Source organism: Manis javanica, chromosome 14 (genome assembly GCF_040802235.1).
Source record: "Manis javanica isolate MJ-LG chromosome 14, MJ_LKY, whole genome shotgun sequence".
Taxonomy (NCBI): domain Eukaryota; kingdom Metazoa; phylum Chordata; class Mammalia; order Pholidota; family Manidae; genus Manis; species Manis javanica.
Genome location: NC_133169.1, coordinates 79,965,106 through 79,991,542, shown reverse-complemented (window position 1 = coordinate 79,991,542; position 26,437 = coordinate 79,965,106). Strand labels below are relative to the sequence as shown.

At 61.7% G+C, this 26,437-nt stretch overlaps 1 protein-coding gene across 27 annotated transcripts in view; it reads right to left on the bottom strand.

Moving 5' to 3' along the window:
* Window positions 1-330: 330 nt before the first annotated feature.
* Window positions 331-26,437, bottom strand: part of OBSCN (obscurin, cytoskeletal calmodulin and titin-interacting RhoGEF) — a 157,924-nt gene continuing 131,817 nt past the window's right edge. For 13 of the 27 annotated variants that reach the window (XM_073221224.1, XM_073221238.1, XM_073221230.1 and 10 more), the window contains 32 exons: window positions 24,646-24,813; window positions 24,400-24,502; window positions 24,049-24,178; window positions 23,140-23,233; window positions 14,208-14,405; window positions 13,587-13,784; window positions 12,954-13,151; window positions 12,415-12,490; window positions 11,937-12,058; window positions 11,368-11,507; window positions 11,048-11,216; window positions 10,830-10,911; window positions 10,431-10,631; window positions 9,771-9,831; window positions 9,437-9,514; window positions 8,903-9,075; window positions 8,729-8,755; window positions 8,057-8,209; window positions 7,910-7,955; window positions 7,699-7,776; window positions 5,136-7,143; window positions 4,509-4,589; window positions 4,075-4,185; window positions 3,763-3,930; window positions 2,836-2,958; window positions 2,459-2,629; window positions 2,129-2,213; window positions 1,655-1,894; window positions 1,284-1,507; window positions 1,074-1,149; window positions 721-870; window positions 331-631 (listed from right to left, as the gene is read on the bottom strand). In XM_073221224.1, coding sequence (XP_073077325.1) covers window positions 454-631; window positions 721-870; window positions 1,074-1,149; window positions 1,284-1,507; window positions 1,655-1,894; window positions 2,129-2,213; window positions 2,459-2,629; window positions 2,836-2,958; window positions 3,763-3,930; window positions 4,075-4,185; window positions 4,509-4,589; window positions 5,136-7,143; window positions 7,699-7,776; window positions 7,910-7,955; window positions 8,057-8,209; window positions 8,729-8,755; window positions 8,903-9,075; window positions 9,437-9,514; window positions 9,771-9,831; window positions 10,431-10,631; window positions 10,830-10,911; window positions 11,048-11,216; window positions 11,368-11,507; window positions 11,937-12,058; window positions 12,415-12,490; window positions 12,954-13,151; window positions 13,587-13,784; window positions 14,208-14,405; window positions 23,140-23,233; window positions 24,049-24,178; window positions 24,400-24,502; window positions 24,646-24,813 — 6,110 coding nt within the window. In that variant the 3' untranslated portion in view covers window positions 331-453. Of the gene's footprint in view, window positions 632-720; window positions 871-1,073; window positions 1,150-1,283; window positions 1,508-1,654; window positions 1,895-2,128; window positions 2,214-2,458; window positions 2,630-2,835; window positions 2,959-3,762; window positions 3,931-4,074; window positions 4,186-4,508; window positions 4,590-5,135; window positions 7,144-7,698; window positions 7,777-7,909; window positions 7,956-8,056; window positions 8,210-8,728; window positions 8,756-8,902; window positions 9,076-9,436; window positions 9,515-9,770; window positions 9,832-10,430; window positions 10,632-10,829; window positions 10,912-11,047; window positions 11,217-11,367; window positions 11,572-11,936; window positions 12,059-12,414; window positions 12,491-12,953; window positions 13,152-13,586; window positions 13,785-14,207; window positions 14,406-15,561; window positions 17,229-20,206; window positions 20,250-23,139; window positions 23,234-24,048; window positions 24,179-24,399; window positions 24,503-24,645; window positions 24,814-26,437 lie in introns of those variants that run through there. The other 14 variants (XM_073221229.1, XM_073221248.1, XM_073221244.1 and 11 more) reach the window with 12 other exon arrangements.

Here is a 26,437-nt window from a genome sequence, read left to right as displayed (position 1 = left end):
CTGAAGGCCACTCCAGGCCGGGAGGTGATCACAGGGTCCGGGCTGGTACCAGGAGCCACAGCAGAGGGGCTTCTGAGGCCGGCAGGTGGGGTGAGGGCAGGGACCCGGTGTTCCCAATTTGCCCGGGACTGAGGGGCTTCCTTCTGTAAGCTGGACACGCTGGTCACCCCAGGTGAGGCTGCCCTCCCAGGCCTGTCCACGGCCGGGATGCTTCACATCCACTTAGTCCACAAGGAAGGCAGTGCTGCCTGGGTGGCCCCCAAACCCCAGGAAGGTGGCAGGACCCTCTCCCGAGTCCCCAAACAAAACGATCAAACAGAAGCCACCTCACCCGGTTCTTCTTTTTTATTGGCACGCCTGTACTTATGCAGCAAGTCCCAGAGGAGAGGCAAAGGACATCCAGGAGGGCAACCCGACCCAACGCACACACACCCGCCCCGCAGGGCCAGGCGCTCAGCGCACCTGGGCCAGGTTGTGCTTCTTGTACAGCACCGCCCGCCTCTTCTCGCGCTCACGCACGAAGGCGCGCAGACGCGCGGTGGGGAAGGTCACCGCGGTGGGCTGGGAGCAGGCCGGGACCTCCTCGGTCAGCCACGGGCACTGCAGGCAGCTGGACGCGCACGGCCGGCCCCTGGAGCGCCGGAATGGTGTCAGCTGCGCTCCAGGATCTGGGGCCTGGCGGGCAAGGCGGGGGGGCTGGGAGGGGCGGGGCCACCTTACCAGGGGTGCGCGCACAGCGTGCTACGGAGGAAGGCCACAGCGCCGCCTGACAGCCCTGCGTAGCAGCGACTCAGACGGATCAACCCCTTGCGCAGGCTTTTCTGCAGGTCACGGATCCCCTCGCTGCTCACAGGGTACTCAGCGCTCAGCCTGCGCACGTGGGGGTCAGGGGACTCAGGTCACCCTCGGGTGGATGGGAGACACGGGAGCTATGGAATCACCCCTGATTGATGTGGGGACACAGGAGTTCTGGAGCCACCCTTAATGGATGGGAGGACATGAGCGCCCTGGGGTCCCCCTGGATGGATCCCGGGTCTGCCTCAGCACCCCCCAGGAGCACGTGGTGGACTCACATGATGAAGGCTGTCACGCCTATGGCCCAGATGTCAGTCTGCTGGACAGCACCCTGGCCGTCCAGGAGCTCCGGAGCTGAGGGTGGGGCAGGGGGGTGGGGAGGGGAGCAGTGAGAGGCTGGGTGTTTGTGCAGAGCAGGCTGGAGGCAAGACTGGGGCGTGGTGGCCCACCCCTCCCTCAGACCGGGCCCATGTCTGCTCCTTGCGCACCCATGGTTTCCATGTAGTCCTTGAACTTCTCAGAGGGCAGGACCCTCTCCTGGGCGAGGCTCTGGGCATTGCCCAAGTCGATGACCTTGAGCAGGTTGTATTCGGTGATGATCATGTTCTCCGACCTTAAGTCCAGGTGCAGGATGTGCTGGGCATGCAGGTACTGGATGGCACTCAGCATCTGCCACAGGTAGTCCTTCACCTCTGACTCGGAGTAGGAAGCTCTGGGCGTGCACAAGAAGGGGTTTGGCTCTGTCTGTGGAGCACGTGTGGGTCGCCCGGTGGAGGCGGGGCCGGGTGGTGGGCGGGAGATGGGCCTGGGGCTCCTTGCCCCACCCCGGCTCTGCATCCAGTCCAGGACCCCCTCTCACCTTTCAGCCAGGCAGGGGAGCAGCTCTGGCCCGGAACACAGTTCCAAGATGAGGACCAGGTGCCGGGGGCTGAGGTAGGCAGCTTGCAGTTGGGCCAGGTGGGGGTGGCGCAGGCCCTTGAGTGCCTCGTATTCACGCAGCACAGACGTCTGGTTCTCGGGGCGGTAGGGGACAATCTTGGCAGCCAGCACGCGCCCGCTGGCCTTCTCCCGGCACTGCCGCACCATGCTGAAGCGGCCCCTGGGTGAGGGAGCACAGGCTAGGCTCCTGAGGACGCTTCTTGTCTGGCTGCCCATTCAGGCCCCCAGCATCCTCCTCCTCAGTCTCAGGGAAGCAAGCCCAGAAAAGAGGTGTCTGGAACCGCCTGAGGGGGACTGCAGGTGTTCTGAACCGAACGTGGGTGGGGGCCAGCGGTGGGAGGGAGGTGGAGGCTGGAGAGAGCACATGCAGATGCATGCAGTGGGGATCAGGCACCTCTGAATCCGTGTCTGGAAGGCGAAAGTCTGTGTGCTGGGGAGGGGCTGGGCTGGCCGTGGGGTGCTGCTCTCCTCCTCGGAGGCTGTGGGAGGGCAAGCTTTGGATGTCTGGGGGGCACCCTCACAGCCCCAATTCCGCCCACCTTGTCTTCCACACCCATTCCTAGGCATCCTGACAGGGGGCCTCTCTGTGAGACCCCCACCTCATTCCTTGAGCCTCTCGGGGCCAGGGTGCTAGCAGGCAGAACAAATCCCCAGCCATTTTGGGCAAGATGAATTCCAGAGGGACCACCAGCGCCCTGCCCCCCAGGCCCTGCAGAGCGCTCACCCAGGTGGCTGGGCCCTCCCAGGAGGACCTGCTCTGATGGGCTGCTGTAGGGACCCATGCCTGCCTTGCTGACACAGGCTGTGCGGAAGGTGTACACGCCGCCCCGGGAAAGCTTGCTGGTGAAGTAGCAGCAGTCAAAGATGTCCGAGGCCAGCGTGCTCCAGCCGCCACCTGGGCCCACAGGAGCAGGTGAGGGGCAGCTTGAGGGCTCCCACTCCAGAGTCAGGGTGCACAGACCCCTCCCCATTGGAGGTCACCCAGAGCCCAGGGCATTCCCCCCCCCCAAAGGCCACCTAGGGTACAGGGCAGCTGGGTGTTCCCTGAGGCCACCCCACACTGACCCCAGGAGCCCCCAGGAGTGAGGGCACAGGGGGTACCTTCCAGGCTGCACTGAACGGTGTAGGTTACAGGGCCACAGGACTCCACGGGCTTCCAGACCAGCAGCACCCCATCATTATACACCTCTCCGATGTCCGGGCGTGGGGAGGAATGGGGGCGCTCTGCAGGGCCCATGGGCACTACCTGAGGCAGGCTTCCAGGGGCTGCCTGATGTGGCTCTGAGCCCCCCTCCAGCCCTGCCTTCCCTCCTGCACCTGTGGCTAAGCCCCTGCGCCCATCCTCCCTGCCATCCTGTTCTTTCTGGTTCAACTTACATGCTAAATTGTAGGAGAGGCCCAGTGCCTCTCCTGTGGGTGTTGACCCAACCCAGGAACCCCATGGGTGGCCCTCACTGACAGCCCCCTGTCCACCCCAGGTTCCCATCAGAGGGTCCTGTCCTGGCTGCTTAGTTTTGCCTGTAGCAGTCCAGGACACATGGGGTCAACCAACAGCAGGCCAGCCTGGTCAGGGGATCAGGCTGGGGGTTGGAGAGCTAGGCCTGCCCTGTCTTGGCTCCCCAAGAAACATACCCCTGCACTGGGTTTAGGGACACAAAATGGGAAGCAGCCTGCTCCTGCATGTGCTAGGGGCGGGAGGGAGGTGCTGTGGGAAATGCAAGGAGAAGCCCCTGCAAAGGAGCCAGGAGAGGGGGCAGGACCTCCCCTCCTGGAGATCCCAGGCTGCAGAGCCCATTCCAGGCCCTGGCAGTGCCCAGGGAGTGGGTGCCTGGGTGATGACCATACCATTCGTGAGTCCCAGATGGAGAAGCTGGCATAAGGCCAGCATCTCAGGTGGTATCCAGGGACCTTTGAAGTCCCCCTTGGGGGCAGCCTCAACCCCCATAGGCCTGGTGGGAACTTCTGGGAGGAGGCCACGGTGTGGGTGACCCTCTCCCTGTCCCGAGGGTCCTGGCCTGGCCCACTGACCTGCCTTCCGGAGCACGGCTGTGGTGGCCACTGCCCCCAGAATGTTATGCAGGCTGCACGTGTACACGCCCAGGTCTTCAGCAGTCACTGACAGGATGGTCAGCAGCTGGAAGTTCTTACGCGTGGAGGAGATGAGGAGGCGGCTGCTGCTCTCCAGGATAGCCCCATCTGCACAGGACCGGGTGGACCTGGGATGTAGCTCCACACACGCCCTGCCTCATGCCCCACCCCGGCGCACATCAGTTCCCTCTTCCGGGAGAGAGCAATGTCCTCAAGGAACACTCCTGCCTTCAGCCTGGGACAGCTCCTTACCTTTGCTCCAGGTGGCCTGTGCGGCTGGCTGGGCTGACACCTGGCAAGTGAGTGTCACAGACTGTCCCAGGACCACGGTTTCATCTGAGAGCTCCTTTAGGAGTGATGGTGCTGGGAAGGGGAAGGAAGGAAGGGTGAGACTTCAGAGGTGACCTCTGGCCCAAAAGCATGCCCTGGACCCTACAGTGGGGGTACTGGGGAGCCCACCTCTGCTCAGCTCAGCTTCAACACCGTAACCTCCTCCAGGAAGCCCTCCAGGACTGCTCAGCCTCACAACCAGGGCACCAGAGGTTCCCCTCCAGTTTAGGCCCAAGCCCCCAGGGGTGTGAGCTTGCCCCACCCACCCTGCTTGCCTACTGCCATGGAGGGGGCTCCCTTCACCTGCAGTCAGATTCTCTGGGCTGCAGTGCACCCAGCCCATGGGAGCCACCCACCTTGGTCCCTGCTTTTCTGGCCTGACAGCCGAAAGGAAGGTAGGCCTGCCTTCTTTCTGGCAGGGCCCTCCATCTCCATTCCTGAAAGGAGGAAGGGGCCACAGGAGCCACACCTGAGAGGCCTGGCTCCATAGGAGAAGGAACTCAGATCACCCACCACTCACGCCAATTTCCCATGTGGCAGAAAAGCCTGGGTGTTCTGTTAGAAACAAGTAAAATGTGCTCTGGAGGCCACATCCTCCCAAGCTCTGAAAGCACAGGCCTGCCCTGGCAGGGGCACCAGAGACAGGCATGCTAGCAGCTCAGCCACAGTGCCAAGGACACCTGGCCAGGGCCCTAGGGGGTGTCAGGGAGGGCTGGACCAGTCAGATCAGCAGTCGTTAGGTAACAGATGGGCCTCAGATGCAGGCGGGGAGGGGTCCAGGCAGCAAAGGTGACCTCAGAAGCAGAAGCCCATATGCTGGGAGGTGTGGGTGGCCCTGGAGTAAGGGAGGGGGTCTAGGTGGTGGATGCCTGCATCACCCTGGTGGGCTCCTAGCTGTCCTTCCTGGCATGGGGGACAAGGTGCCCCAAGGTGCAGAGGGGCACACCCAGCCATGCTCAGCCCCCGTGGAGCAGAGGAGTCACCTTCGGGTCTGCCCTTCAGGAGGCGGGAAATGTGGGCCACAGAGGCCCTCACCCTGCGGCGCAGGCCCAACTCCACAGGCTCCTCCAGCAGTGCACGCCTCCCAGGGAGGTGGAAAAGGCCCCTGGAGGGAGGTGACCATTTGCGCTTTCTGCCGCCGGTGGCCTCTCCTAGCAGGGCTTCCAAGTCCTCCGGCTCCTTGGTGATCTCCAGGCCTGCAGGCAGGCCCAGTGCTCCCAGCCAGGGCTCCAGGGCCCCTGGGAGCTCAGCCAGCTCCTCCTCAGCCTCGGAATCAGGCCAGGATGGTGGGTCTGGCTTAGCGGGCTTGGGGACTCTCCTGAAGATCATGAACTCAAACGGGAGGTACTTGATGTCATACAGGTCGGACAGGTTGAGGTAGGCAGGGTCCACCTCTGAGATGTCCAGGGACACAGTGTCAGCTGCCTCCGAGTCCCCAGACAGGTCCCGTATCTGCACCAGTGACACCTGAGAGCCCCCGCCCAAGTCCTCCCATGAGGTCAGGTCCGAGGAGGCCTTGGGAGGCACCCTGCAGACCTCAGGTAGGGGCACTCTGCTGGCCTTTGGGGATGGGCTCTGGGCTCTAGCCTCATCCTGCTCCTCTGAAGACTGAGAGGTGGCCCAGGCCATCCTGGCCCACAGCGGACCTTGCCCCAGCATGCCCCCTGCATCCCCACCAAAGGCAAAGGTGCCATAACCCGCCACTCCTGCGAAGCCCCCACGGTGCCCCAGAGAGAACTTCCGCGTGGTTGCCTGCTCCTGAGGCTGCTGTGGGCTGGGTGTAGACTCCAGTGGGTCCTCCATGCCCTTAGTGTCCAGGGAAGGGCTGGGTTCCATGCCCCCAGGGAAGGCTGGTCCTGGGGAGCCAGGGGAGCCAGGCCTCCAAGAGAGAGGGGTGGCCTCCAGCCCCCTCTTAGAGTCTGGCTGTAGACTTACTTGAACAGTGGAGAAGGGGGCCTGGGGCACCCCAGCAAGGGAGGGGCTCAGGGGTGGCAGTAGAGCCTCCCCGCATGGCCCTGGAGGGGAAGAGCCAAGAGTTTGTGGTGCAGCAGCCAAAGGGGGGCCGCAGCTCTCCTGGGGGGCCAGACCACACTGGGGGTCCAAGAAAGGGACCGACTGCCCCTCACAGCTGTCCTGGGAAGACCCTTCTTGCTGTGAACCCCAGTGGCCACCACTGGACCCCTGGCAGGACCCTTCTGGACGCTCCATCCCACTAAAAAGTGAGACATCTCCAGGTCTGCTCTCCACTGGGGACCCCTGCAGGCCAGAGGGGCCTGGGGCCACACACTGGCTCTCCTGGCAGGGCTCGGTGGAGGGGCTGGCTGGGCGAGGCAGGTTCAGGTCCAGGGAGCGGCTGCGGCCAGGGACCTCGCGGGCACTGGCGCCTGGCAGCCGCAGGGCAGTCTCGAAGGAGGGCGCTTTGGCCATCAGGGCGGCCTGCTCCTCCCTGGCGGCCTGCTCCTCCAGCGCGCGGTGCTCCAGCAGCGGTTCGCGCAGGCCAGGCAAGGCCCTAGCGAAGTAGCCCCCCTTGAGCAGGTGCCTGCGCGGAGCCGGGTGCAGCCTGGCGCCCGCGGCCAGGACCCCGTGCTCGGGGCCCTCGCCCGCCTGCTGGTAGAACAGGCTGTGGATGACGCTCTGCCGGGGCACGCAGCCTGGGACACCCGGCGGCTCTGCGCCCTGGGACGCCTCAAGCGGAGGCGTGGCCGTGGCGGGTGCGCAAGCCTCGGTCTCCTCGGGAAGGCTGGCCGAGGGCCTCAGGAAACCCCGGGGGTGCAGCAGTGGGGAGTGGGTCACCGGAGAAGGCGGCAGCGACCTGGCCCGGGCAAAGGGCGCCAGCTCGCTGTCGGAGGAGGAAGAAGAGCTGCTGGAGGAGGTGCTGGCGTCGCCGCGCAGATGTCTGGCCACCCCGAGGGACGGACTGTCGGGCGGGCCATGGAGCAGCTCGGGGATGGACCGCATCACCAGGATGGACTTGTAGCTCATCAGGGAGCGCTGCGGGGCGCAAGGATGGGTCAGCCGGGTGCTCACCGCCTTCCCGGCTCCCGGTGGGCCCAGAGCTGGGACCCAGGAGACAGGGGCGGTAAAGGCCCCGCCCTCACCCTCTGCACGCCAGGGATCTGTCATTCTGTCTCCGCCCTGGCTGGAATATTGCATGTTCCATGCGCCCCATCCCTGAATCGTCTTGGAGGTTCAGCGAGCGCAGACCCAGAAAGAAGGACCCAGCCCGGCTCCCCTGCTCTCCCAGGCCTGGCGGGGGCGCACTGCCAGCCCTCGGGGCAGCGTTTCCCTCCGGCCTCCCGCTCGTCTCCGCGCCGCCAGCTTGCTCCACGCTTCTTGTCCCCTCCACGCCTCCCTTCCTCTCGGTGTTTCCAGTGCCCTCCGTGCCCCCGCCCCCCACCGCAAACCCCTCCCGCTCCGGTCTCCCGTCCCCTCCTGTCCCCCCAACCCCGCCCCTGCTCCACGCCTCCCTTCCTGTCCCAGTTTGCAGCCGCCTCGGCATCACCCCCGACCTCGCGCCGCCAAACCCCTCTGTGCCGCATGGCTCACCTGCCAGCGGCTTCGGGCCAGCAGGAACTTGAGCTGCTTGGTGCTGATGAAGTGGGCCTCCTCGGCGGGCACAGACTTCTGGGGGACCCGGGTGAGACAGCCACGTCGGGGGAGATTCTGGGGCTCCCCGTGGCCCCCACCAGGCCCTTGCCCCTCTTGACCTCAGTTACCCTCCCTGTGCGCCAGGCCTTCTCAGGCTCAGCCTACTCACCAGAAACCAGGGGTGGATGAGGCACGTGGCAGCGCTGGGCCGCGCCCTGCGGGGGTTGGGAGGCGGGGTTCGAGCCAGGCCTTAGCTGATTCCCCGGGGCAGGCCCAAAGAGGACCTCAGGTTGGTTATGTGGGCATGTGTACTCACTCTGGGGCCCTCTGCAGGGCGGCCTTGATAAAGTCCTGGGCATCCTCACTGAGGTGGGCTGCTGCGGGGCTGCTCCAGGACACCCGCCCCTCGAGCACATTGAGGAGGGTCGCTCTGTCACTCTCCCCAGCGAACGGGGAGGAGCAGGTCAGGCTGAAGGCAGAGATGTAACCTGGATTTCTGGGTCCCTGGGACAGGGCCGGGGGTGGGGGGTTGTCCCCAGGACAGGGAGTGGTAGATCTCAAGGGGAATGTGGAGGCTTCCTGTGATGGCCTCTTAGGACCCCTGCAGCCCAGCCCTGAGAAGCCCAGCAAGGGTCTCAGATTTGCCCAGAGACCTACTTGGCTTAGAGCTGGGATCCAGGATGTTTATTCTAGCAGGGTCCTCATAATTGTGAGGGGCCCCTGCATAAACCACCCAGACCCTTTAGGGAGACAGCTCCACACTTTGCCACATGACCCAGCAGCACTACTGCAGGACAGGGTGTTGTGTGGACAGAAACCTGTTATCGGAGTTGGCTGACTGCCTGTTCCCCAAATAGCTGCCCTTTGGGTCTTGGGTCTCTGATCTGGGGAGTGGCCAACGGTGCCCGTGGCTTCCCGTGGGCCTGATGGGGAGGTGGCTGGGGTTGGCTGCGGAGGAGGCTGCTGACAGAGGTAGGGGTCTGCTCACCTGAGGTAGGAGATGACTCCCATGGCCCTGTTGGAACAAAACCACAGCCATGAGTCACCCCAGGCCCGGACCACAGGAGAGGGGTAGGTGCAGGGATGGGGGTGGGAGAGGAGACAGAGAGCAGATGGGTGGGTGGGGGTGGGAGCTGGTGTCCCAGGGGGCCCACCCACTTACCAGATGTCAGAGGCCTCGCTTACAGGGGTCTGCTCTATGATCTCTGGGGACACAAATTCCGGGGAGCCATACTTGCTGTACTGTGGCTCTGTCGGGGTGATTTTTTGGGCAAAGCCAAAGTCGCAGATTTTAATATCTTCTCGAGCAGGATGCACCATCAGGATGTTGGGGGGCTGTTGGGAGGAGTTGAGGACTGGGGAGGCCATCTCTCTTAAGGGGGTGACTTCTGGGGCTGCTGGGTTTGGAGGAGGGACACTCCAGGGTCTGAGGGGCTGCCCCATGGCAGCAGTGCAGCCAGCATGGGCCAGTGAGCCCTTAGGGGTAGGTTTCAGTGCCATTTGGGGATGCCCTCTGCTCCATCAGAGTTGTACCCATTTAAAAAGGGCTGCCAGTAAGGTAGTGAGCTCTCTGCCGCCAGAGGTAATCGAATCCTAACAGGGATGCTAGAGGTGGTGGGCCCACACCCTCCCAGCCTGCAGACCCCAGGCTCTCACCTGCCCCTCCCCAGGCTCTGGGGTGCTGGGGCCCAAGTACCTTTATGTCCAGGTGGAGGATGCCCTGGCTGTGCAGGTAGTGCAGCCCCTCCACCAGCTGCTGGATATAGACCTTGACCTACAGTAAAGGGCAGCATGCAGGTGAGATAACCGGCTAGACTTCCCTCTAGAGCAGAGCCTGGTATCATCCCACGGGGCAGGTAACCTGGCAGATTATGCGCAAAGCCTCCCAAGCCCATGTGCCCCATGGCCAGGGGACTCCTTGCACCCAAAATGAGGAGGGTTGGATGTGCGGAACAGACTGACCAAAGCAGGAAGGGCAGAGTGGGGATGGGGGGGGTTGTTGGGTGTGCACACGGCCCTTCAGCTCGAACCTCGGCCTCCGTCACCACGCTCTTCTTGAACAGGCGGTCCAGCAGCTCCTCAGAGGAGCACCTGAGCCTCAGGTCAAGGAAAGCTTTGTGGTCTGGAACCCACCGAACCCACAAAAGTGGGAAGTCTTATCTGGGGTTTGGGGTGGGGAACCCTGGGAAGGCTGGTGCTCTGGCTTCAGGAGAGTGGGAGGGGCAGGGATTCCCCAGCAGAGGGCCTGCGGCCAGTGGGCAGCAGCAGAGTGGGACTGAGGCACCCTCACCTCCCCCACACCCTCTCTTGGGGCAGGGGATCCTGACTGAGGAGATGGGGCTGTGGTGAGCACAGATGACACCCAAAGACCCTCAACTGGACTGTGACCCAAAGGGGACAGGGTGATGAGTGTGCCCTCCCCAGGAGTCTGGGTGGACCTCCCTACTGGAGAGGCCACGTGAAGTACAGGAGGGGCCGGCCCAGGCACATCCTGGATCCTATTCACAGCCCTGCCTGGTCCTGACCCACAGGACCGCGAGCTACAGGAGAAGCTGTGCCCGGGGTGCTTTGTCACCAGCATCACAGAGGGAACATGGGAGCTGGGCTGACAGCCTCCAAGGCCAGGCCTGGGGACACCAGAACCGCAAGTGCCCCCACAGCCCTTGCGTCCCTGGGGCGAGGTGGGATACAGCTCCAAGATGAGGATGAGGGTCTTCCGGGTCTCAAACTGGTCCAGTAGCCCAGTGACCAGGGGGTGGCTCAGCATGGCCAGGGTATCCCGCTCGCTGTGGGCCTGGGCACGTGTCCTGCTCCGTAGGGGGATGAACTTGGCGGCACAGGACATCTGGTTCCCCTTGTGCTGCACCCTCTTCACGAAGCCGAACACACCCCTGGGGGGAGCAGGCCATGCTGGGTGCGTGCGTCAGGGCTCCAGGATGTGGGGTAACAGGCAGCTCCCATGGGAAGGGGGGCTCCCTGGGGAAGGAGTCTCCTGGGGAAGGGGGCTCAGAGGGGCGGGGCTCCAATCAGAACTTGGTGGTAGGCAAGAGTGGGTTGAGGGGCTCCAGGGCTGGGTTGAAGGGCAATACCTTCCAATCTCCTCCTTGACCTCGTAGAAGGAGTGCAGTTTCCTCCGGTAGCTTTGCTTGTCTACGTCCAGTTTGCTATCCCCTGGTCAGGGAGCGGGAGCCGTCGGTATGGACAAAGACCACCCCAGGCCCTTGTCCCAGCTGCATAGTGTCCTGTGCCCTAGCCCATGGAAGTCTGCGTGGAGCCAGAAGCGGAGCCTGGGAGGGGCCCGACTCACCCCCGTGCACTAGTAGCTCTGCCTTGCACAGCACCTGGCCACCAGCATTGCGCGCCAGGCAGGTGTAGACACCTGCATCGTGCTGGGCCACGTTCCTTAGCACCAGGGAGTAGGTGGTCCCTTCCTGCAGCTGGCTGAGCCGGGCACTGTCCACCAGCTCGATGCTGTCCTGTGGGCACAGGCCAGCAAGGCAGCCACATCAGCCTGCCCTGGGGACCCGGGCATCATGGGACCCCATTTCCACTTGGCCTTCAATAAGTGCCCTGCTGTCTGGTGGGGATGCCATACGTGCCCGCCTCCCACCCCACGCATGTCCCTACCCGGTACCAGGCCACTGTGGGCTCTGGGCTGCCCTCGATGACTGCCTGGAATTTCGCAGTGCTGCCCCTCTGTGCCTGCACGTCCTCGATGGTGACCTGCATGGATGGGGGCTCTGGGGTGGGAGAGGGAGCCCATAGGCCTGCGGCCAGCTGATTACAGCCTGCCCTGCATTGCATCTGTGGCTGGGGCTTGTGGTCACTGAGCTGCCCAGGAGAGCTGATGGTGACGCTGGGTGTGTCCTGGTGTCCACCCCAGAGTGACAGAGCCCACTGACTCCCAAGTGAGGGGACCCCCTCCTGGCTTTGCCCAGGCCTTTGACAGTAAGGGAGTCCTTCCCTGTAGCCACTGGCTCTCCGGCTTTGACCTCAGCTGTCCAAGGTCAGGGTTCACTAGGCCCCCACATCCAAATCCTGGTGGCCCAGCTCTCCACAGAGAGGGTTCCAGCCCCTCCCGGTGATGCTCCTCTGAGGGGTCCCCCACCACAGCAAGGCTGGGACACATTAGGTGACCTTGCAGGCCCCAGCCACAGGCATGGCAGGCACTCCAAAACCCACTGGGCCCCACCTACCTGTGGCACCTGTGGCACTGGGCTGGTACACATATGTCCTGTGCGTGGTCTCCGTGATAACATGGCTGTGGATGTCCCAGACCTCCGCTGCTCCTGACCCTGGCCGGGTTGCACCCTCCATCCTGGGATCAAGGAGCTGTGTGAGTGCCCGGCCTAGCCCTCTACCTCCGGGGCATGACCAGCTCAGCGTCATGATAAGGGGTCCTGCTTCCACCCAGGGGTCTTCAGCACCACGTGGGAGGGGATATAGAGGCAGGGGCCCCAGCCCTGTGTGAGGAGGGGGCTTCCCCCATGCCCCACACCCTAAGGGCAACCTCTCTTACCTGCCCTTAGCCTCTGAGCGGGACTGACAAGCAGTGTCCTTGGTATTGTGAGCCCACCCCTTACTCCTGTCTTTGCAGGCAGAGCCGGTGGACCCTGTCCTGTCCCCAGTATGCCCTCTGCAGCCTGCCCCTGCCCAACGTGTTGGGGAGGTTACCGGATGGGCACTACGCGTGCTGGGGCTGAGTCCTGCTCCTGGCCCTCACTGGGGAGAGGCAACTTCTGGGGCTCTGCTGGTGGGAGGCAAGGGGCTATGTGAGCAGGAGCCTGGGACTAGGCTGGGGGCTACCCCCACAATGTGCCCCTGCCTTGCCTTCTAGGGCCCAGAGGGTGGGATGCCAGGCAGAGCAGTGGCTCTGTACCCCCAAACCCAGAGCTCCAGCCATACACACACTTTTCAGCCCCATAGGCCTCCCTACAGAGCCTAGACACCAGGGCACTTCCTGTCCTAGTATCTGCACCCCCTCCCCCACCAACCTTAAGACTCCCCCTGCCCAGCCTGGACGAAAGCCCCTGGCCACCCAGATAAGAGGGTGCAGAAGCCTTTTCAGAGCAGAGCCCTGCAGCAGCAGCCCTGGGGGGCTATCTGCCTGGTCACCCATGGAACGGACCCTTGGGTGACCAAGGTTGGGGTCAACACAGGGCAGGGGTCTGTGGCAGGTGGCACTTTGTGGTCAGCTTGTCACAGGGCCTCACCAGATGCACCTGAGACTTCCATGCCTGGGAGCTGGGGGCCAGCCTCCCGGAGTTCGGGTGGCCCCTCAGGGCCAGGACCTGGGCTGGCATGGCCCACTTTGGAGGGTCTTGGAGCCTCTGAGCACACCAGTGTCCTCAGGACAGATGTGATCTCTTGGTCTGCTTGCTCCGGGGCAGCTGGGGGTGGGATGGTGGCATCTGTGGGAGAGTTTGGTCAGTGTGCGGCATGAGGGATGGCCTGGGCCTGCCCTCTAGGGCCCAGAGGGTGGGATGCCAGGCAGAGCAGTGGCTCTGCACCCCCAAACCCAGAGCTCCAGCCATACACACACTTTTCAGCCCCATAGGCCTTCCTACAGAGCCCAGACACCAGGGCACTTCCTGTCCTAGCATCTGCACCCCTCCCCCACCAACCCTAAGGCTCCCCCTGCCCAGCCTGGACGAAAGCCCCTGGCCACCCAGATAAGAGGGTGCAGAAGCCTTTTCAGAGCAGAGCCCTGCAGCAGCAGCCCTGGGGGGCTATCTGCCTGGTCACCCATGGAACGGACCCTTGGGTGACCAAGGTTGGGGTCAACACAGGGCAGGGGTCTGTGGCAGGTGGCGGCACTTTGTGGTCAGCTTGTCACAGGGCCTCACCAGATGCACCTGAGACTTCCATGCCTGGGAGCTGGGGGCCAGCCTCCCGGAGTTCGGGTGGCCCCTCAGGGCCAGGACCTGGGCTGGCATGGCCCACTGTGGAGGGTCTTGGAGCCTCTGAGCACACCAGTGTCCTCAGGACAGATGTGATCTCTTGGTCTGCTTGCTTCGGGGCAGCTGGGGGTGGGATGGTGGCATCTGTGGGAGAGTTTGGTCAGTGTGTGGCATGAGGGATGGCCTGGGCCTGCCCTCTAGGGCCCAGAGGGTGGGATGCCAGGCAGTGCAGTGGCTCTGCACCCCCAAACCCAGAGCTCCAGCCATACACACACTTTTCAGCCCCATAGGCCTCCCTACAGAGCCCAGACACCAGGGCACTTCTTGTCCTAGCATCTGCACCCCTCCCCCACCAACCCTAAGGCTCCCCCTGCCCAGCCTGGACGAAAGCGCCTGGCCACCCAGATAAGAGGGTGCAGAAGCCTTTTCAGAGCGGAGCCCTGCAGCAGCAGCCCTGGGGGGCTATCTGCCTGGTCACCCATGGAACGGACCCTTGGGTGACCAAGGTTGGGGTCAACACAGGGCAGGGGTCTGTGGCAGGTAGCACTTTGTGTCACAGGGCCTCACCAGATGCACCTGAGGCTTCCATGCCTGGGAGCTGGGGGCCAGCCTCCCGGAGTTCGGGTGGCCCCCCAGGGCCAGGACCTGGGCTGGCACGGTCCACTGTGGAGGGTCTTGGAGCCTCTGAGCACACCAGTGTCCTCAGGACAGATGTGATCTCTTGGTCTGCTTGCTCCGGGGCAGCTGGGGGTGGGATGGTGGCATCTGTGGGAGAGTTTGGTCAGTGTGCGGCATGAGGGACGGCCTTGGCCTTGGGAGGGAGCTCCCGGAGCCCTATCCAAGTCCTCAGAGACTTCCCAGGTAAGCCTGGGTGCCCTTCCCACCAGCCTGTCCCACCTAAGCACTCGGCCCAGTGGATGCCAGAAGGAGCAGGCCCCTGAGAGAAGAGATGCCAGGCCGTACGGCCCACAGGGCAGCAAGCTCAGGGACCCGCCAAGCCCCGCTGGTGCCCAGATGCCTCTAGTAGGTGTCAGCACTCTCAGGGGCAGCTGAGCCTGCACAGCTACCCCCGCCCCTTGTTTGACCTCATCCAACCCTTTTATCCCTTACTGGACCCCAGGGTGCAGGGCTGCTCAGGCCCCTGGCCACATGATCCAAGGAAGCCTGGGGATGGCTCAATGCCAAACAAGGGCCACAGTCTCCTAGGGTGGTGAGCCCCCTTCCTACCCTCCCAGAAGCTCTGTCCCTGCACCTGAGGCCCTATCCACCCTCAACCTCCCCTGTAATTTGGCCTGACGCAGGCCACCTCACTCTCATCTGGCCCCCACTCCCCTCCCACACAGCCCTCAGGGGAGCCTTCAGACCCTTCCAGTGCAGCCCCTCCACCTGGCTGTCAGCTCCCATGAGGCCTTGCTGTGGCCTCACACCTGTGCCCAGGGCTGCCCAAAAGCAGGACATCCTGCTCCAGACCCTCTCTTCTACTGCTCTGTGCCCCCCAGGCTGGAGATGTGACCAGTGGGCTGCCCTTTCTGTCTCCTATGGCATTAAGGCACCATCCGGTCCTTCCCCACTCCAAGGATGTCAGCAGGGCCTCCCAACACATCACACATCTGTCCTGACCGTGGCCCTGATTGCATGGCGGCGGGGTGGTGGGGGAAGGTCTGCTTCACTCCGGGCAGGCTGGGAGCAACCACTGTGGGCTCTCCATTCCACATTGTGTGGTGTGCACTGTGCTCAGCCGCATCTCTGAGGGACAGCAAGCTGTCCTGCCTCCACCTGGGCTCCCAGGATGGGTCTGGACCCATGGGCAGATGCAGGGCCTGGGCTGCCCACTGGTTGGTCCCCAGGGCGAGGCCTGGAAGGCCCTTCCACCCGAGTCGCCGGAGCCATGGGGCAGAGAAATGAGAAAGAACAGAGCGAAGGCAGTGTGGCAAACCAGTTTATTATCACTGTTGTGGGCAGCTGATGGAGGCCACTTCACGCACAGACCCAGGTCCACCCTACAGAGAAGGCCAGGGAGGGTCTGCACAGCTGGGGTCCACGCAGGCCTCCTGGAGGCCAAGAAGAGCGTTTATGGGTAAGATGGGGCCTGGGGAAGCTCCCCACTGAGAGGAAGTCCAGGACCCCAGCCTGGGGCAGACAGGGCCACGTGGCAGCTGCCATCTCCTGAACAGAGCCAGGCAGATACCCGGTGCCCAGAACAGCATGTGGTCTGTGAGACCTGGAACGCTTGGTACTTCCCAAGATTACACATGCATGTGTGGTATCCTCAGGTGGACAGAACCCTGTGAGGTAGGAAGTCTCTGGGGCAAGAGGGGCTCCAGCTGCAAGTTGGTGGAGAGCAAGGGGAGCTCAGGGCACACGTTTCTGAGGGGCACTGGCTTCTTCTGGACAATGGCAGCAGCTGCGTCAAGGGCTCACTATCAGTCTGGCCTCGAGGGTCTCTGCTGGTTTCTGCCCCTGCTGCCCAGCCCCTGAGGGGAGCAACCTCATCCCTGGGAGGGGCCAGGGGCCTCATCCTCGTCCCGGCGGATGTGCAGGGTGACTGTCTCACCCACTGTCCCAAAGCTGACTGTCTGGGTGGAAACCTCTGTTTTGAAGCTGCTCTGGCCACTGTTCACAGATCGCTGGACGTGGGTGCAGAAGGATGGCTTCCAGGACGTGGTGCCCCCGGCCCAGTCCTCCCGCACGCTGAAGGAGACACCAGAGGGACCGAGGACCTGGGCCCCCACCGGAGATGCCTCCCAGCAACTGGAGGGCCTGGGTGGGCCTCGGGGGCCTGGCGGGTGTCCCACAGCAAGCAGAACAGGCTGCCCCACAGTGGGCTCACTGATCTCTCTCTGCAGTACTGCAACTTCGCAGGGTGGGTCAGCAGAGGGGCTAGGCAAGGGGTTGCCACAGCCAAAGGTCTCCCCTTCCTGGGGCACATAGTCCTCCAGGTCAGCCAGCGTCAGCACACGGCCATTGTGCGTGAGGATCTTGGGGTCATGGCCCCAAAGGCCATCAGTGCCCAGGGGCCCCTCCATCAGGCCAGCACCCCCCTTCACCTCCTCCAGGGGCTCCTCCTCTTCAGCAGCTGGGCAAGGGAATGGCTTAGGGGTCTCCTCTGGCCTGGCATCCACACAGAAGACGAGGGGCTCATGGATACTGAAGATGGGTTCGTCCCAGGCCATGGGCTCCTGGGCGAGCAGCTTGTTGTTGGAGTTGTTTGTATTGGGGTCCACACCAGGGGTCCCACAGGGTACCTCTCTGGCAGGAGACACACTCCGTGGGCCTGTCTTCTGCACCCGGACTTCAATGGTCTCCTCGACCTCCACCCACTTGGGCTGGAGCCTGGAGCCTGCAGGCAGGGCCGGTGTGTGGGCCTCAGCTTCCGTTACATACAGTGCAGGCACAGTGGGCCTCCGGCCTGGCTCCAGTGTGGACCTGCGAGGCTGGGTGACCCCTGGTGAGTACAGAAGCTCAGGGACCTGCAGGCCTGGCCTGGGAGGACTGGCGGGGCGGTGGGAAGGTGAGCGGGAGGGTGACTTGTTGGGGGACCGGTGTCGACTGCGGGGGCTCTTCACCACTGTAGTGATGGTCTCTTCTCTGCATGGGAAGGGCCAAGAGGAGGTGGGCACAGAGACCCACAGCCTCACCTGGCACCCTCACTACCAGCACATGCAGAGGCCAGCGTGTGAGGTCAGGTTAGTGCAGCAGCAGGTAAGTGTTGAAATGGTAAAAAACAAACTCCTATGCATGCGCTTAAGCCCCACCTCTGGAAACCTCAGCCAAAGAACCAAAAAACCCCCCACAAAGCACAAGGCCTCATTTGGCCAAGATGAGGCACTAGTGTACAGACCTCAGAACCAGAGCTGACGCATCAGGGGAGGCCCAGAGCAAACCTGGTTTGCAATGTTCCATCTCCCCTACCTGTTTAGGGCCATCTCATTCAGGAGATTCCAGTGCTTCTCTCAGAAGGATGCAAGGACATAGCCATGTGGCCTTCCCTGTCTGGCCCCCACACACACTCAGGGGCAGGTCCCGGAGGGGTGTCGAGCCCCAGCTGGTAGCCTGTGCTCCTGGCCCCATGGCATGGGGGTGTGAGGCCTGCTAAGGACACTGGCTCTGGGTATAGCTCAGCCCTCACAGGCTGTGTGACAACAGATAATCCCTTCCTCTTCTTGGGCTCTGTACCCAAAATGGGAGGGGAGAGGAAAGAGGAGAGCGGGGCAAGAGGCCTGGAGGAAGGGTCCAGCCCCTTTCACAGGCATGGACAAGACTGGAAAAGGCTCAAAACTTGCCCATGGCTAAGAGTCAAAGCCTGCCGGTCAGCCCAGGTCTCCCGCCCCCCACCCCCCACCCCCAGTGCCTCTGATCTTGCCAGGAGCTGGGGGAGAAATGAGTAACAGGCAGGGAGTGGGAATGCACTGAGTTACACAGCCCCTGAGCAACAGATGGCCCTCCTGGTCCCTGGAGGCTGTGTTTCTTTTGGGCTCAGGCAGAGGGACCTAGCAGGTGAGGTGATGACTCGGTGCTGTCACCAGCTGCCTATGACTAAGGCATTGTCTGTCCGTCTCATTCAGCTTTGTTTTTGTCTAACTCAGGCCTCCACCCAGAAGCAGTTACCCTCAGGCACAGGCTCAGAGATGTGTAGCACCCCTTGGGGTACACAGCCATTACAAGTCTTGCCTCCTCTGGCCAGTAAGGAGGAAATGCTATACCCCACTTACTTGGTGGGGAAACTGAGGCAGACATGGCCCACCTGCCTTCCTGATAACAGGCTTAGGGGTACTAGGCTTGTCTCTGGGTCAGAGCTTGCCTGAATGTCAGGGGAACCTGGACTAGGCCCCATTGCTGGCCTCATGCCGTTCAATTCACCAAGGCCTCAAAAGTGGGCAGCTGGATCACACCTCCTCAGTGCCTCCCCCTCTGGGCTCACTGCTGCCCCCATGAGGGCATCCAGGCACTTGCTCTGAGGCCTCTGGCACAGTATGTGGCAGGGTTCTCTCTCCAAGTCCTATTTGCTTCTGGTCCCCACCTGGCTCCCCAGTGCCCCTGTGCAGTGTGTGTGTCCTTTGCCGGGAGGGAATGTTGGGCTAAGCAGTTGCCTCTCTCCATTCCTCAAGCTGAGGGGGTGAGGGTTCCTACCTCCCTAAGCCTGGAATAGATGACTTGAAGATGTTTTGAGTCCCCTGGTCCAGCCGGCTCTGGGTAGGAGTCATCCCTGAAGGCTCACTGATGGGGCTACCTGGCCCCATCTCTACTGTTTGGTCATCTTTGGAATGTCAGTAACAATGTCTCCCTCATGCATGAAATGGATAAAGCTCTAGTCTACAGTTGCATACCTCTGGAGATGAGGTACTGTCTTTCTTCTGCCCCAGGCAACCCCATATTGTGGGACTACGACTTGCCTTGGGGCAGGAGGGAGGAAGTCAAGGAGAGTTAGCCCAGGATCTCATCAAATGTGTGACATTATGTTCTCCATAACGTGGACAGGCCCACTGGGAAGGAAGAGGTGCTCCATCCTGGAAGTTCCCAGTCATCTGGCCTTAAGAAATCATAGTCTTGCCTCCTGGCTTTTCCAAAATCTCCACCTGCACACACCTCCTACTGGAAGTCCTCCCAGATCATCCAGGTCAAAACCAATCCTGGCCTCTGTGGGTTCACTCAGCTCTGGACCTCCTGTGTTCTTTAGTTCTCAACAACACATGTGGCTCTTCCAGAAAATGGGTTCTCAGCTGGCTTTCAATCATGAGCCACCCTGAGAAAGCCTCCTCACTTCTCTGAACCTGATTCCCCATGTTCCAAACGTTAGAGTTGGGGTTGGGGACCTCTGAGGGCCCTATGGTTTCACTGTCCACTAGGGTTAGGCAATTTGAATTAAGCTCAAGTGAAAGTAGAATTTCTAATTTAGTTCTTCAGTCCCACTAAACACATTTTAAGTGTTCAATAGCCACTTGTGGTTAGGGGCTACGGTAATGGGCAGTGTAAATACAGCTAGGTCCGGCTTTGTCCATTTCCCCAGTGCCACACCCACTGTCCCTTTCTTCTTCCTTCCATGCCTTCAAGGCTGGGGACGAGCCGCACCTGTCATTGATAAATCCAATAACACAAAAGGTCTAAGCTGAGGGAACCCAGAGAAAGCACCAAGTGAAGTTCTACTGAACAAAAGTGCCCTAGATCCAAAGGTATTAAAAGGTAGAATTCAGCCTCTAGCCCACTGGAGGAAGCAGCTCTCAGTCCCAACACCACCCTGACGGGGGTGATTCTGGATGCAAGCCCTGGGTAAGCTACTGGGAAGTACACAGATGGGGTCTACCCGGCCGAGGCAATGAGGCCAAAGGGAAGTACTGAGGCCCTGGAAGAGGGGGCTGTGAAGTGTGAAGGTGGCCAGGATCCCAGGGGCAGATGGGTCCTCTGAGAGTATCTACAAGGTGCTGTGATGTGCTTGGTGAGCAAAGGCCATGAGGGCGGGCAGTCAGGCACGCAGGTGGCTAGGCCACACAGGCACCATCCGAGTGGGTTAGTGGGCATGCAGGAGGCACTGCAGTCAGAGGAAAGGTTAGGAACACGCCTGCACTTACATGATGACGGTTTTCTTGGGGACTTTAGTCTCCTGCTCAGTGACTACAAAGAAAACAGTCGGAATAGCAAGGGTTACGTACAGATGGGCCAGCGCTCAGGGCTCAGCTATCTGAGTGGCATGGACGTGATAACCTGCTCTGCTTCGAGCACTGCTTCCAAACCCTGCCCGACTGTATGCCCCCAGGCAGACTGGCTCAGCTTGGACCCCTGGTTCCCTCACGTTTGAGGAGGAGGTGACAGTGCCTGACTCCAGTGGCTGGGCGATGAGGAGCTGTGACAACCATGTGTCCCAAAGAGGGAATGAAGGTGTGACAGGAACTGCAGCAAGAGGCTGCCCTCACGAGACCCCAGTGCCTCCTTTAACCCATGTGCCAGGGACTCCTGTAAATTTGTCAGGCCTAAGGTCCCACTTCTCAGACACAGCAACTGAGGCCTAGGGAGTGGGGAAGGAATGGCCTGTGGCTGCACGGTGAGCCATCAGCCAACTGCGACTGGGATGGCTGGTGCCTGTTTTACAGAAACAAAAGTGCTGAAGGCCAGAAGCTCTCTCCAGAGGAGAGGACTCCAGAGTCCTAGAAGTGGCCCAGAGCAGCTCTGTGACATGAGACTGTGGAAGTCCCACTGGGGGCAACCCCTGGGCTCCTAGTGACTAAGGAAACCTAGGTCTTCCCATAGGAGCACTCCACAAACTCAACTGTCTGGATTTTTCCAGCTTTGTACTTCCCTGGAGCCAGCAGCATAGAACCTTTTTGCAGGTGGGAGGCCCACATCCCGGAGACGGGATGGGACTCCTCTAGGACCAGGCACAGCTACTCCCAACCATCTCAAGGCCTCTTCCTCTGAAGCTTCTGGGCAGAGGGCAGGCTAGGCACCAAGATGCCCCCTCCCAGCTTTGCCCAGCTGGAAAGCAGGCAGTTGCATCTCAACAGCTACTCTTGCCATCCTGCAGGCAAAACTGAGTGGGATGCTCAGAAAAGTTGAGTGGCATAGCATGGGACACACAGCCTCCTGGCTCCTGGTCTTCAGGAGTGCCACATAGAGAGGAATTCCCTTAGATGACCAAAAGTATTTTAAACTTGTCCCTGATAAGATACATGTGAATTAAGTTTGCTAGCTGTGCATGCATGGCACTTGGGAGCCACGTGTCCTTACATGGGTGTGTGCCTGAGCCAGTGGCCTCCTGGGGAGGAGAGCCCCCGGGACAGAGAACCCAGCCCAAACACCCTAGGTGTTTGGCTCACTTTGGGCTCAGAGAGAGACCCTGTGTGTGGTGGGAGGACCAGGGCTCCATCTTTCATCTTCTCTGGCTGGGGCCTACCTACCCTCACGCTCTAGGGGATGGCGGCCAGGACACTGCTGCTGTCACACTCCTGGCACCCTTGTTACTGACCTAGCCTGCCGCTTGATGGGCTCTGGCCCTGGTGAGTACTGGCGACCAGGGGAGGGGTGCAGCTGTGCAAAGCAGAGCTCCCAGCCTGGGGCAGTCTCACAAGCAAGGGGGCAGCACCCACAACCACAGAGCGGGCGGCACCTCTTCTAGCTGCAGAGCCACTGGGTTAAAGAGAAAGCGACCAGGTAAGGTTAGCAAGCAGGAGGCAGTGGGCTCCAGCTGCGGTGTCTGTGAGGACTGGCCTCCCATGTGAAGTGCTTACGCCGTATCTGGCACCGGTGGGCCTCCAGACCCCAAAGCCATTGAATGTTGACAAAAAGAAACCCATCACAACAATGAAGTGAATGCCTTTTTAGGTCACGCTTGTCACCAGCTGAGAGAGCACAGAGGTCCCTGCTCAGCACATTCCCAACAGGAGACACCACACAGGGAGCACAGGAGACGGCGAGCGCCACTGGGCTTCCAGAGGAAACAGGCTCAACCAGTGCCAGCTGCCCACTGGGGGACAAGGAGCAAGAACCCCCTGCTCACAACGGAGGGAGGGGTCTCCATGAGGCCCATGCAGGCTGTCAAAGGCCCAAGGCCACGTTCTGGCCACCAGGTAGCCTGTTTCATGACAAGCTCCCTGACATTGGCCCCGAGAAGGACTCGATCTGCTGGCCCAGGGCATCAGAGAAGCCAACTTTCAGGACTTGGGAGAACGCGTATTCCAACCCATCCTACTGTGAGAGCTGCAGCTCCCCCACATGTTGGTTCAACCTCTGCTTGCATGCTCCCAGGGATGGGAGGCTCACTACCTGTCAAGGCAGTCCCTTCCTGTAAAGGTAGCTCAGTCCGTCACTTGCCCTGGGGCTGCAGCCTGCCTTACAAGTCCCATAAGGCTGTTCTCTCCAACTGAGCAAGCCCAGCACAGGGCCTGCTCTCCACATTCTGGCCATCCCCAGGCAAGGCCCAGTTGGGACCCTGTAGCCAGGTGTGACAAGAGGTGTGAGGCATCCCACCACCCTTCACCTCCCTCCCAGGAGCACATCTCCCCCAGGGAGCCTCTTCCTGCAGCCTGGTCCCCTCCCAGGACCCAGGAGCAGCCCCACTATAGTCCAGGGAGGCTGAGCCATGGCATCCTGTCTTTTCCACAGCCAGCTGCACCCAGTGTTGAGGGACGGAGCCCCTGACACCTGCTCCCTCCCCTGCTAGCCTCAAGGCAAGGCAAGGCCCCTCTTCTGTGTGCCAGCCCTCCTCTCCTTCCTGCCACCCCTTTCACCAGGCCGCAGTGGCCATGGCTGGGAGGCCTGCCCAAGCTGGGTCTGGCCTTTATATGTGCTCATTAATGCCCCCAGGACGGCGAGCAGGGCTTCGGGCCCCAGACCCCAGGCCGCCCCTCCAGCCCAGCCTCCCTCTACCGGCCCACCCTGTGATGCTGCACAGGGGCTGGGAGACACTGCTGCCCCTCCAAAGGATGCACGCCTGTCAGAAGGGCCAATGGTTTCACCCAATCCCTGCCCACCCAGGCACGTGGAGGGTCCGGACCAGGCTGGTGCTTACCTTCCACAGCAGCAAGCTGCTCCTGGGCCCGCAGTGCTGGGCTGGGCATGAATAGGTCCACCCCACCCCGAGTCGAGCCCAGTTGGTTCACCAGCTGCAGGACAGATGGGAGAAGCCACTCAGGGCCTATGGGCCCCCTGAGCCCACGTGGGCTTCTGAGCATGGGGTGCCTGTCCCAGCTGAGTCCCAGCACCTGACCACAGAAGAAAGGGTCCCTGGCCAGCCCCAGCATCCCCACATGGACCACGCACCACCCGAGTTTCATGTGGCGGTGGGGACACTGTCTCTCTGTGCTGTCTGGGGAGATGGTCCTGAGTCCTTGAGATGGAGCCGAGTCTATGCCCACAGTTAACTTCAGCTGATTCAAATTCACACAGCAGGCCGGGCCAGGGGTGACAGCCTCAGAGCGCAGTCCAGAGTTTCCCTGGGATCTGCCACAGGGCCAGGCCCCACCTGCCCCTGCCCAGGCCACCACCACCCAGGAAAGCCACAGATGACACACTCCTTCCCCCCGACCAGCCTGCAGGCAGGTGGGCCTGGGGAGATGATGTCCCAAGAGCTTGTCCCTTCCTCCCCAAGGGCCTGCCCCTGTATCACCCGGTCACGTGGGCCTAGTGTCCCCCCTCTCCTAATGGACGCAGGGTCATGTGGGTCTGGTGTCCCCCTCTCCTCATGAACACAAGGTCACGGTGGGCCTGGTTTTCCCTCTTGTGTGATGGACAAAGGGCCACACAAACACACAAGGTTTGGTGTCTTCTCTCTCCTCATGGACACGGGGCCGTGGTGAGCCTGGTGTCTTCTCTCATTGTGGGTCATGGTCAGTGGTGATGAGGTCGGTCCCTAGCCCGCCCTTTGCCCCACACCTCACACTCGTAACAGCCCAGGTCCCCCTGATGGCCCTCACCTCACCTCACACTCATAGTGGCCCAGGTCCCCTTTCGTGGCTGCCCGAATCTCCAGCACCTGCAGGCCGCTGTGGGGCTCACTCAGGGTCCGGTACTTGCTGCCAGGCATCAGCAGGGCCCCATCCTTGTACCACCTGAAGGCAACCCCAGGTAGTGAAGCAGGGCCTCCCCGCTCTGGGGCCCTCCCTCCCTCCCCCGCCTGGCACCGTCCTGGCCGCAGCAAGGCCCCCGCGTCCACTCTCACCGCAGCATCCAAGACCCCAAGGCCAGCCCCTCTGAGGCTGCAGACGACCTACCTACACTCGTTTTATAGGCGGGAACAAGACCCCTGCCCCCACCCGAGCCACAGGCCCACCTGATCTGAGGGTGTGGGGTGCCTTCAATGGTGCAGGTGAGCTGGACATCCTCGCCTTCCATGAAGGGCGCTGCCCGGATCTTGTTTACAAACCGCGGGGGTACTGTGGGCCACAGGGAAGAGACAGAGACAGAGGGGCCATGATGGGGGTCCCATCCCACCACGGGCCCCCAGGTCAGGCCTCACTGCCCCCACCAGCCCCACCTCTGGCCTGAGAGCCCTTGGCTGCCTCCCTCCCAGGCACACCTTGCACCAGGATCTTGCCCAGGGAGCTGGCATTGCCAGCAGGGCTGGCCGCAAAGCACATGTACTGGCCGGAGTCCGTGCCAGTCAGGTTGTCCAGGATGAGGCTGCATGAGCCATCAGGATCTTCGATGAGGATGTGGTGAGGGTCTACCTCCACTGGTTTCCCATCTGGAAAGGAGGGCAGGGCCATTACGGCGGGTCCCCCACCAGGGACAAGAGTCGGGGCCCACATGGGGGTCACCACCACAGCGGAGAGCCAGCTGGCCGAGCTGCCCCAGCTGGGACAGACACTGTGCTGGCCTCTCCATCCACCTCCCCAGACCTGTGTGCACAGTGTGGTGTCTGGAAAGCAGGCTCCCCATGGAGGTAGGGGCGGGCCCCTCAGACACCGCGCATTGCTAATCCGCCTCTGAGCTTCTGCAAGGCCAGCACCTCTGCCATGTGTCTCTGCTCCAGGGGGGCTGCGAACTGTGCATCTCCCACCCCGGGGAGCTCGTCTCCACACACCCGGCAAGTCGCACAGAAGAGTGCCTCCCAGCAGGGCCGTGGGCACCGAGTGTGGTTGTGTGAAGGACGTGGCTCAGACGTGGAGTCCTGATCTCCCATTCACAGGGAACTTCAGGAAATTATTTAAAATTATACAAAGAACCCCGACACCACTCCAGCTGCCACCCCACTTCTCTGTGCCTCTGTCTCATGATTCCAGGAATGACCTGACCCTCCCTGGGTCCCATCGTCACCTGAACCTGCTCCGACTTTTTCCCAGAAAATGGCTCTTGGCAAGGCCATTGGTGACACTGCCAACCCCAGGGTCAACTCAGTCAATCTTGCAAAGAGCGCAGTTCCTGTGGCCTCCTGGCTTACCACATGGGTGGACCTTCTGGACAAAGGCACCCATAGCCACGGCAGAGAGGTGTGTGTAGGGGGATGCCCAGGAGTGGGCCAGGGCGGCAGCGGCAAAGCCTGGTGCTATTCCCCGAGGGATGCTGGCTGCCTTATGGGGCTGGGGTCACTCCTCTCTGGAGGAGAGCGGAGCAGGTGCACCCACAGCCTGTTTAAAGCTTAGCATCTCCCGAAACTCGGGTCTCTCTCCTGCAGTGCAACCAACTGCATACACACCTCTGGCCCCATGTGCAGGTGTTGGGGTGTGGGCGACCCGCACAAGATGTTGCTGATTTTGTCATGTTTGTGCATGTCTCTGACCAGACGGTTTGTTTGCACTTGACTTGCTCATTGGCCTGTGAGCAAGGAACCATCTCAGACCCTCCACATTTCCTCAGTTTTGGTGAAAAGGAGGGACACTGAGACATGGCAATCCAGAAGAGAAAGAAGGCCTGGTCCGTGGGCATTAACAGGACCCAAGTGCAGTCCATGAGATCTGTGGTGGACTTGTCGACCAACCCATGAGATCAGCCGGGCAGTCAACAGCCCTCCCCTTTGTTGTCTGTGGATGAAGAGATTGAGCAGTGGGCTGCAGCTGGCACAGAGAGGTGGGCTCCGACAAGCACAAGGATGGGGCCTCAGTCGTGTGCTCCCCAGCAAATGCTAGAACCATGCTGAGTCCACGGAGGCCACACCGGGCACCAAGGCAGGGCCGTCCTGGCCCTGGTGGGCAGGAGGCCCGAGCAGAAGCAGAGCTCCCGCCCAGCAAGGCTGGGCAAGACCGTGACCATGGCCCTGGGCTAGCAGAAGCCCTGGTGAGCCATGTGACCTGGTGGTTAAGTCAGGTCCCCGGAGCTGAAGCAGATGACATTCACTGCCACAATCTTGCTGCCCTGCTTAGGGCTTTGGG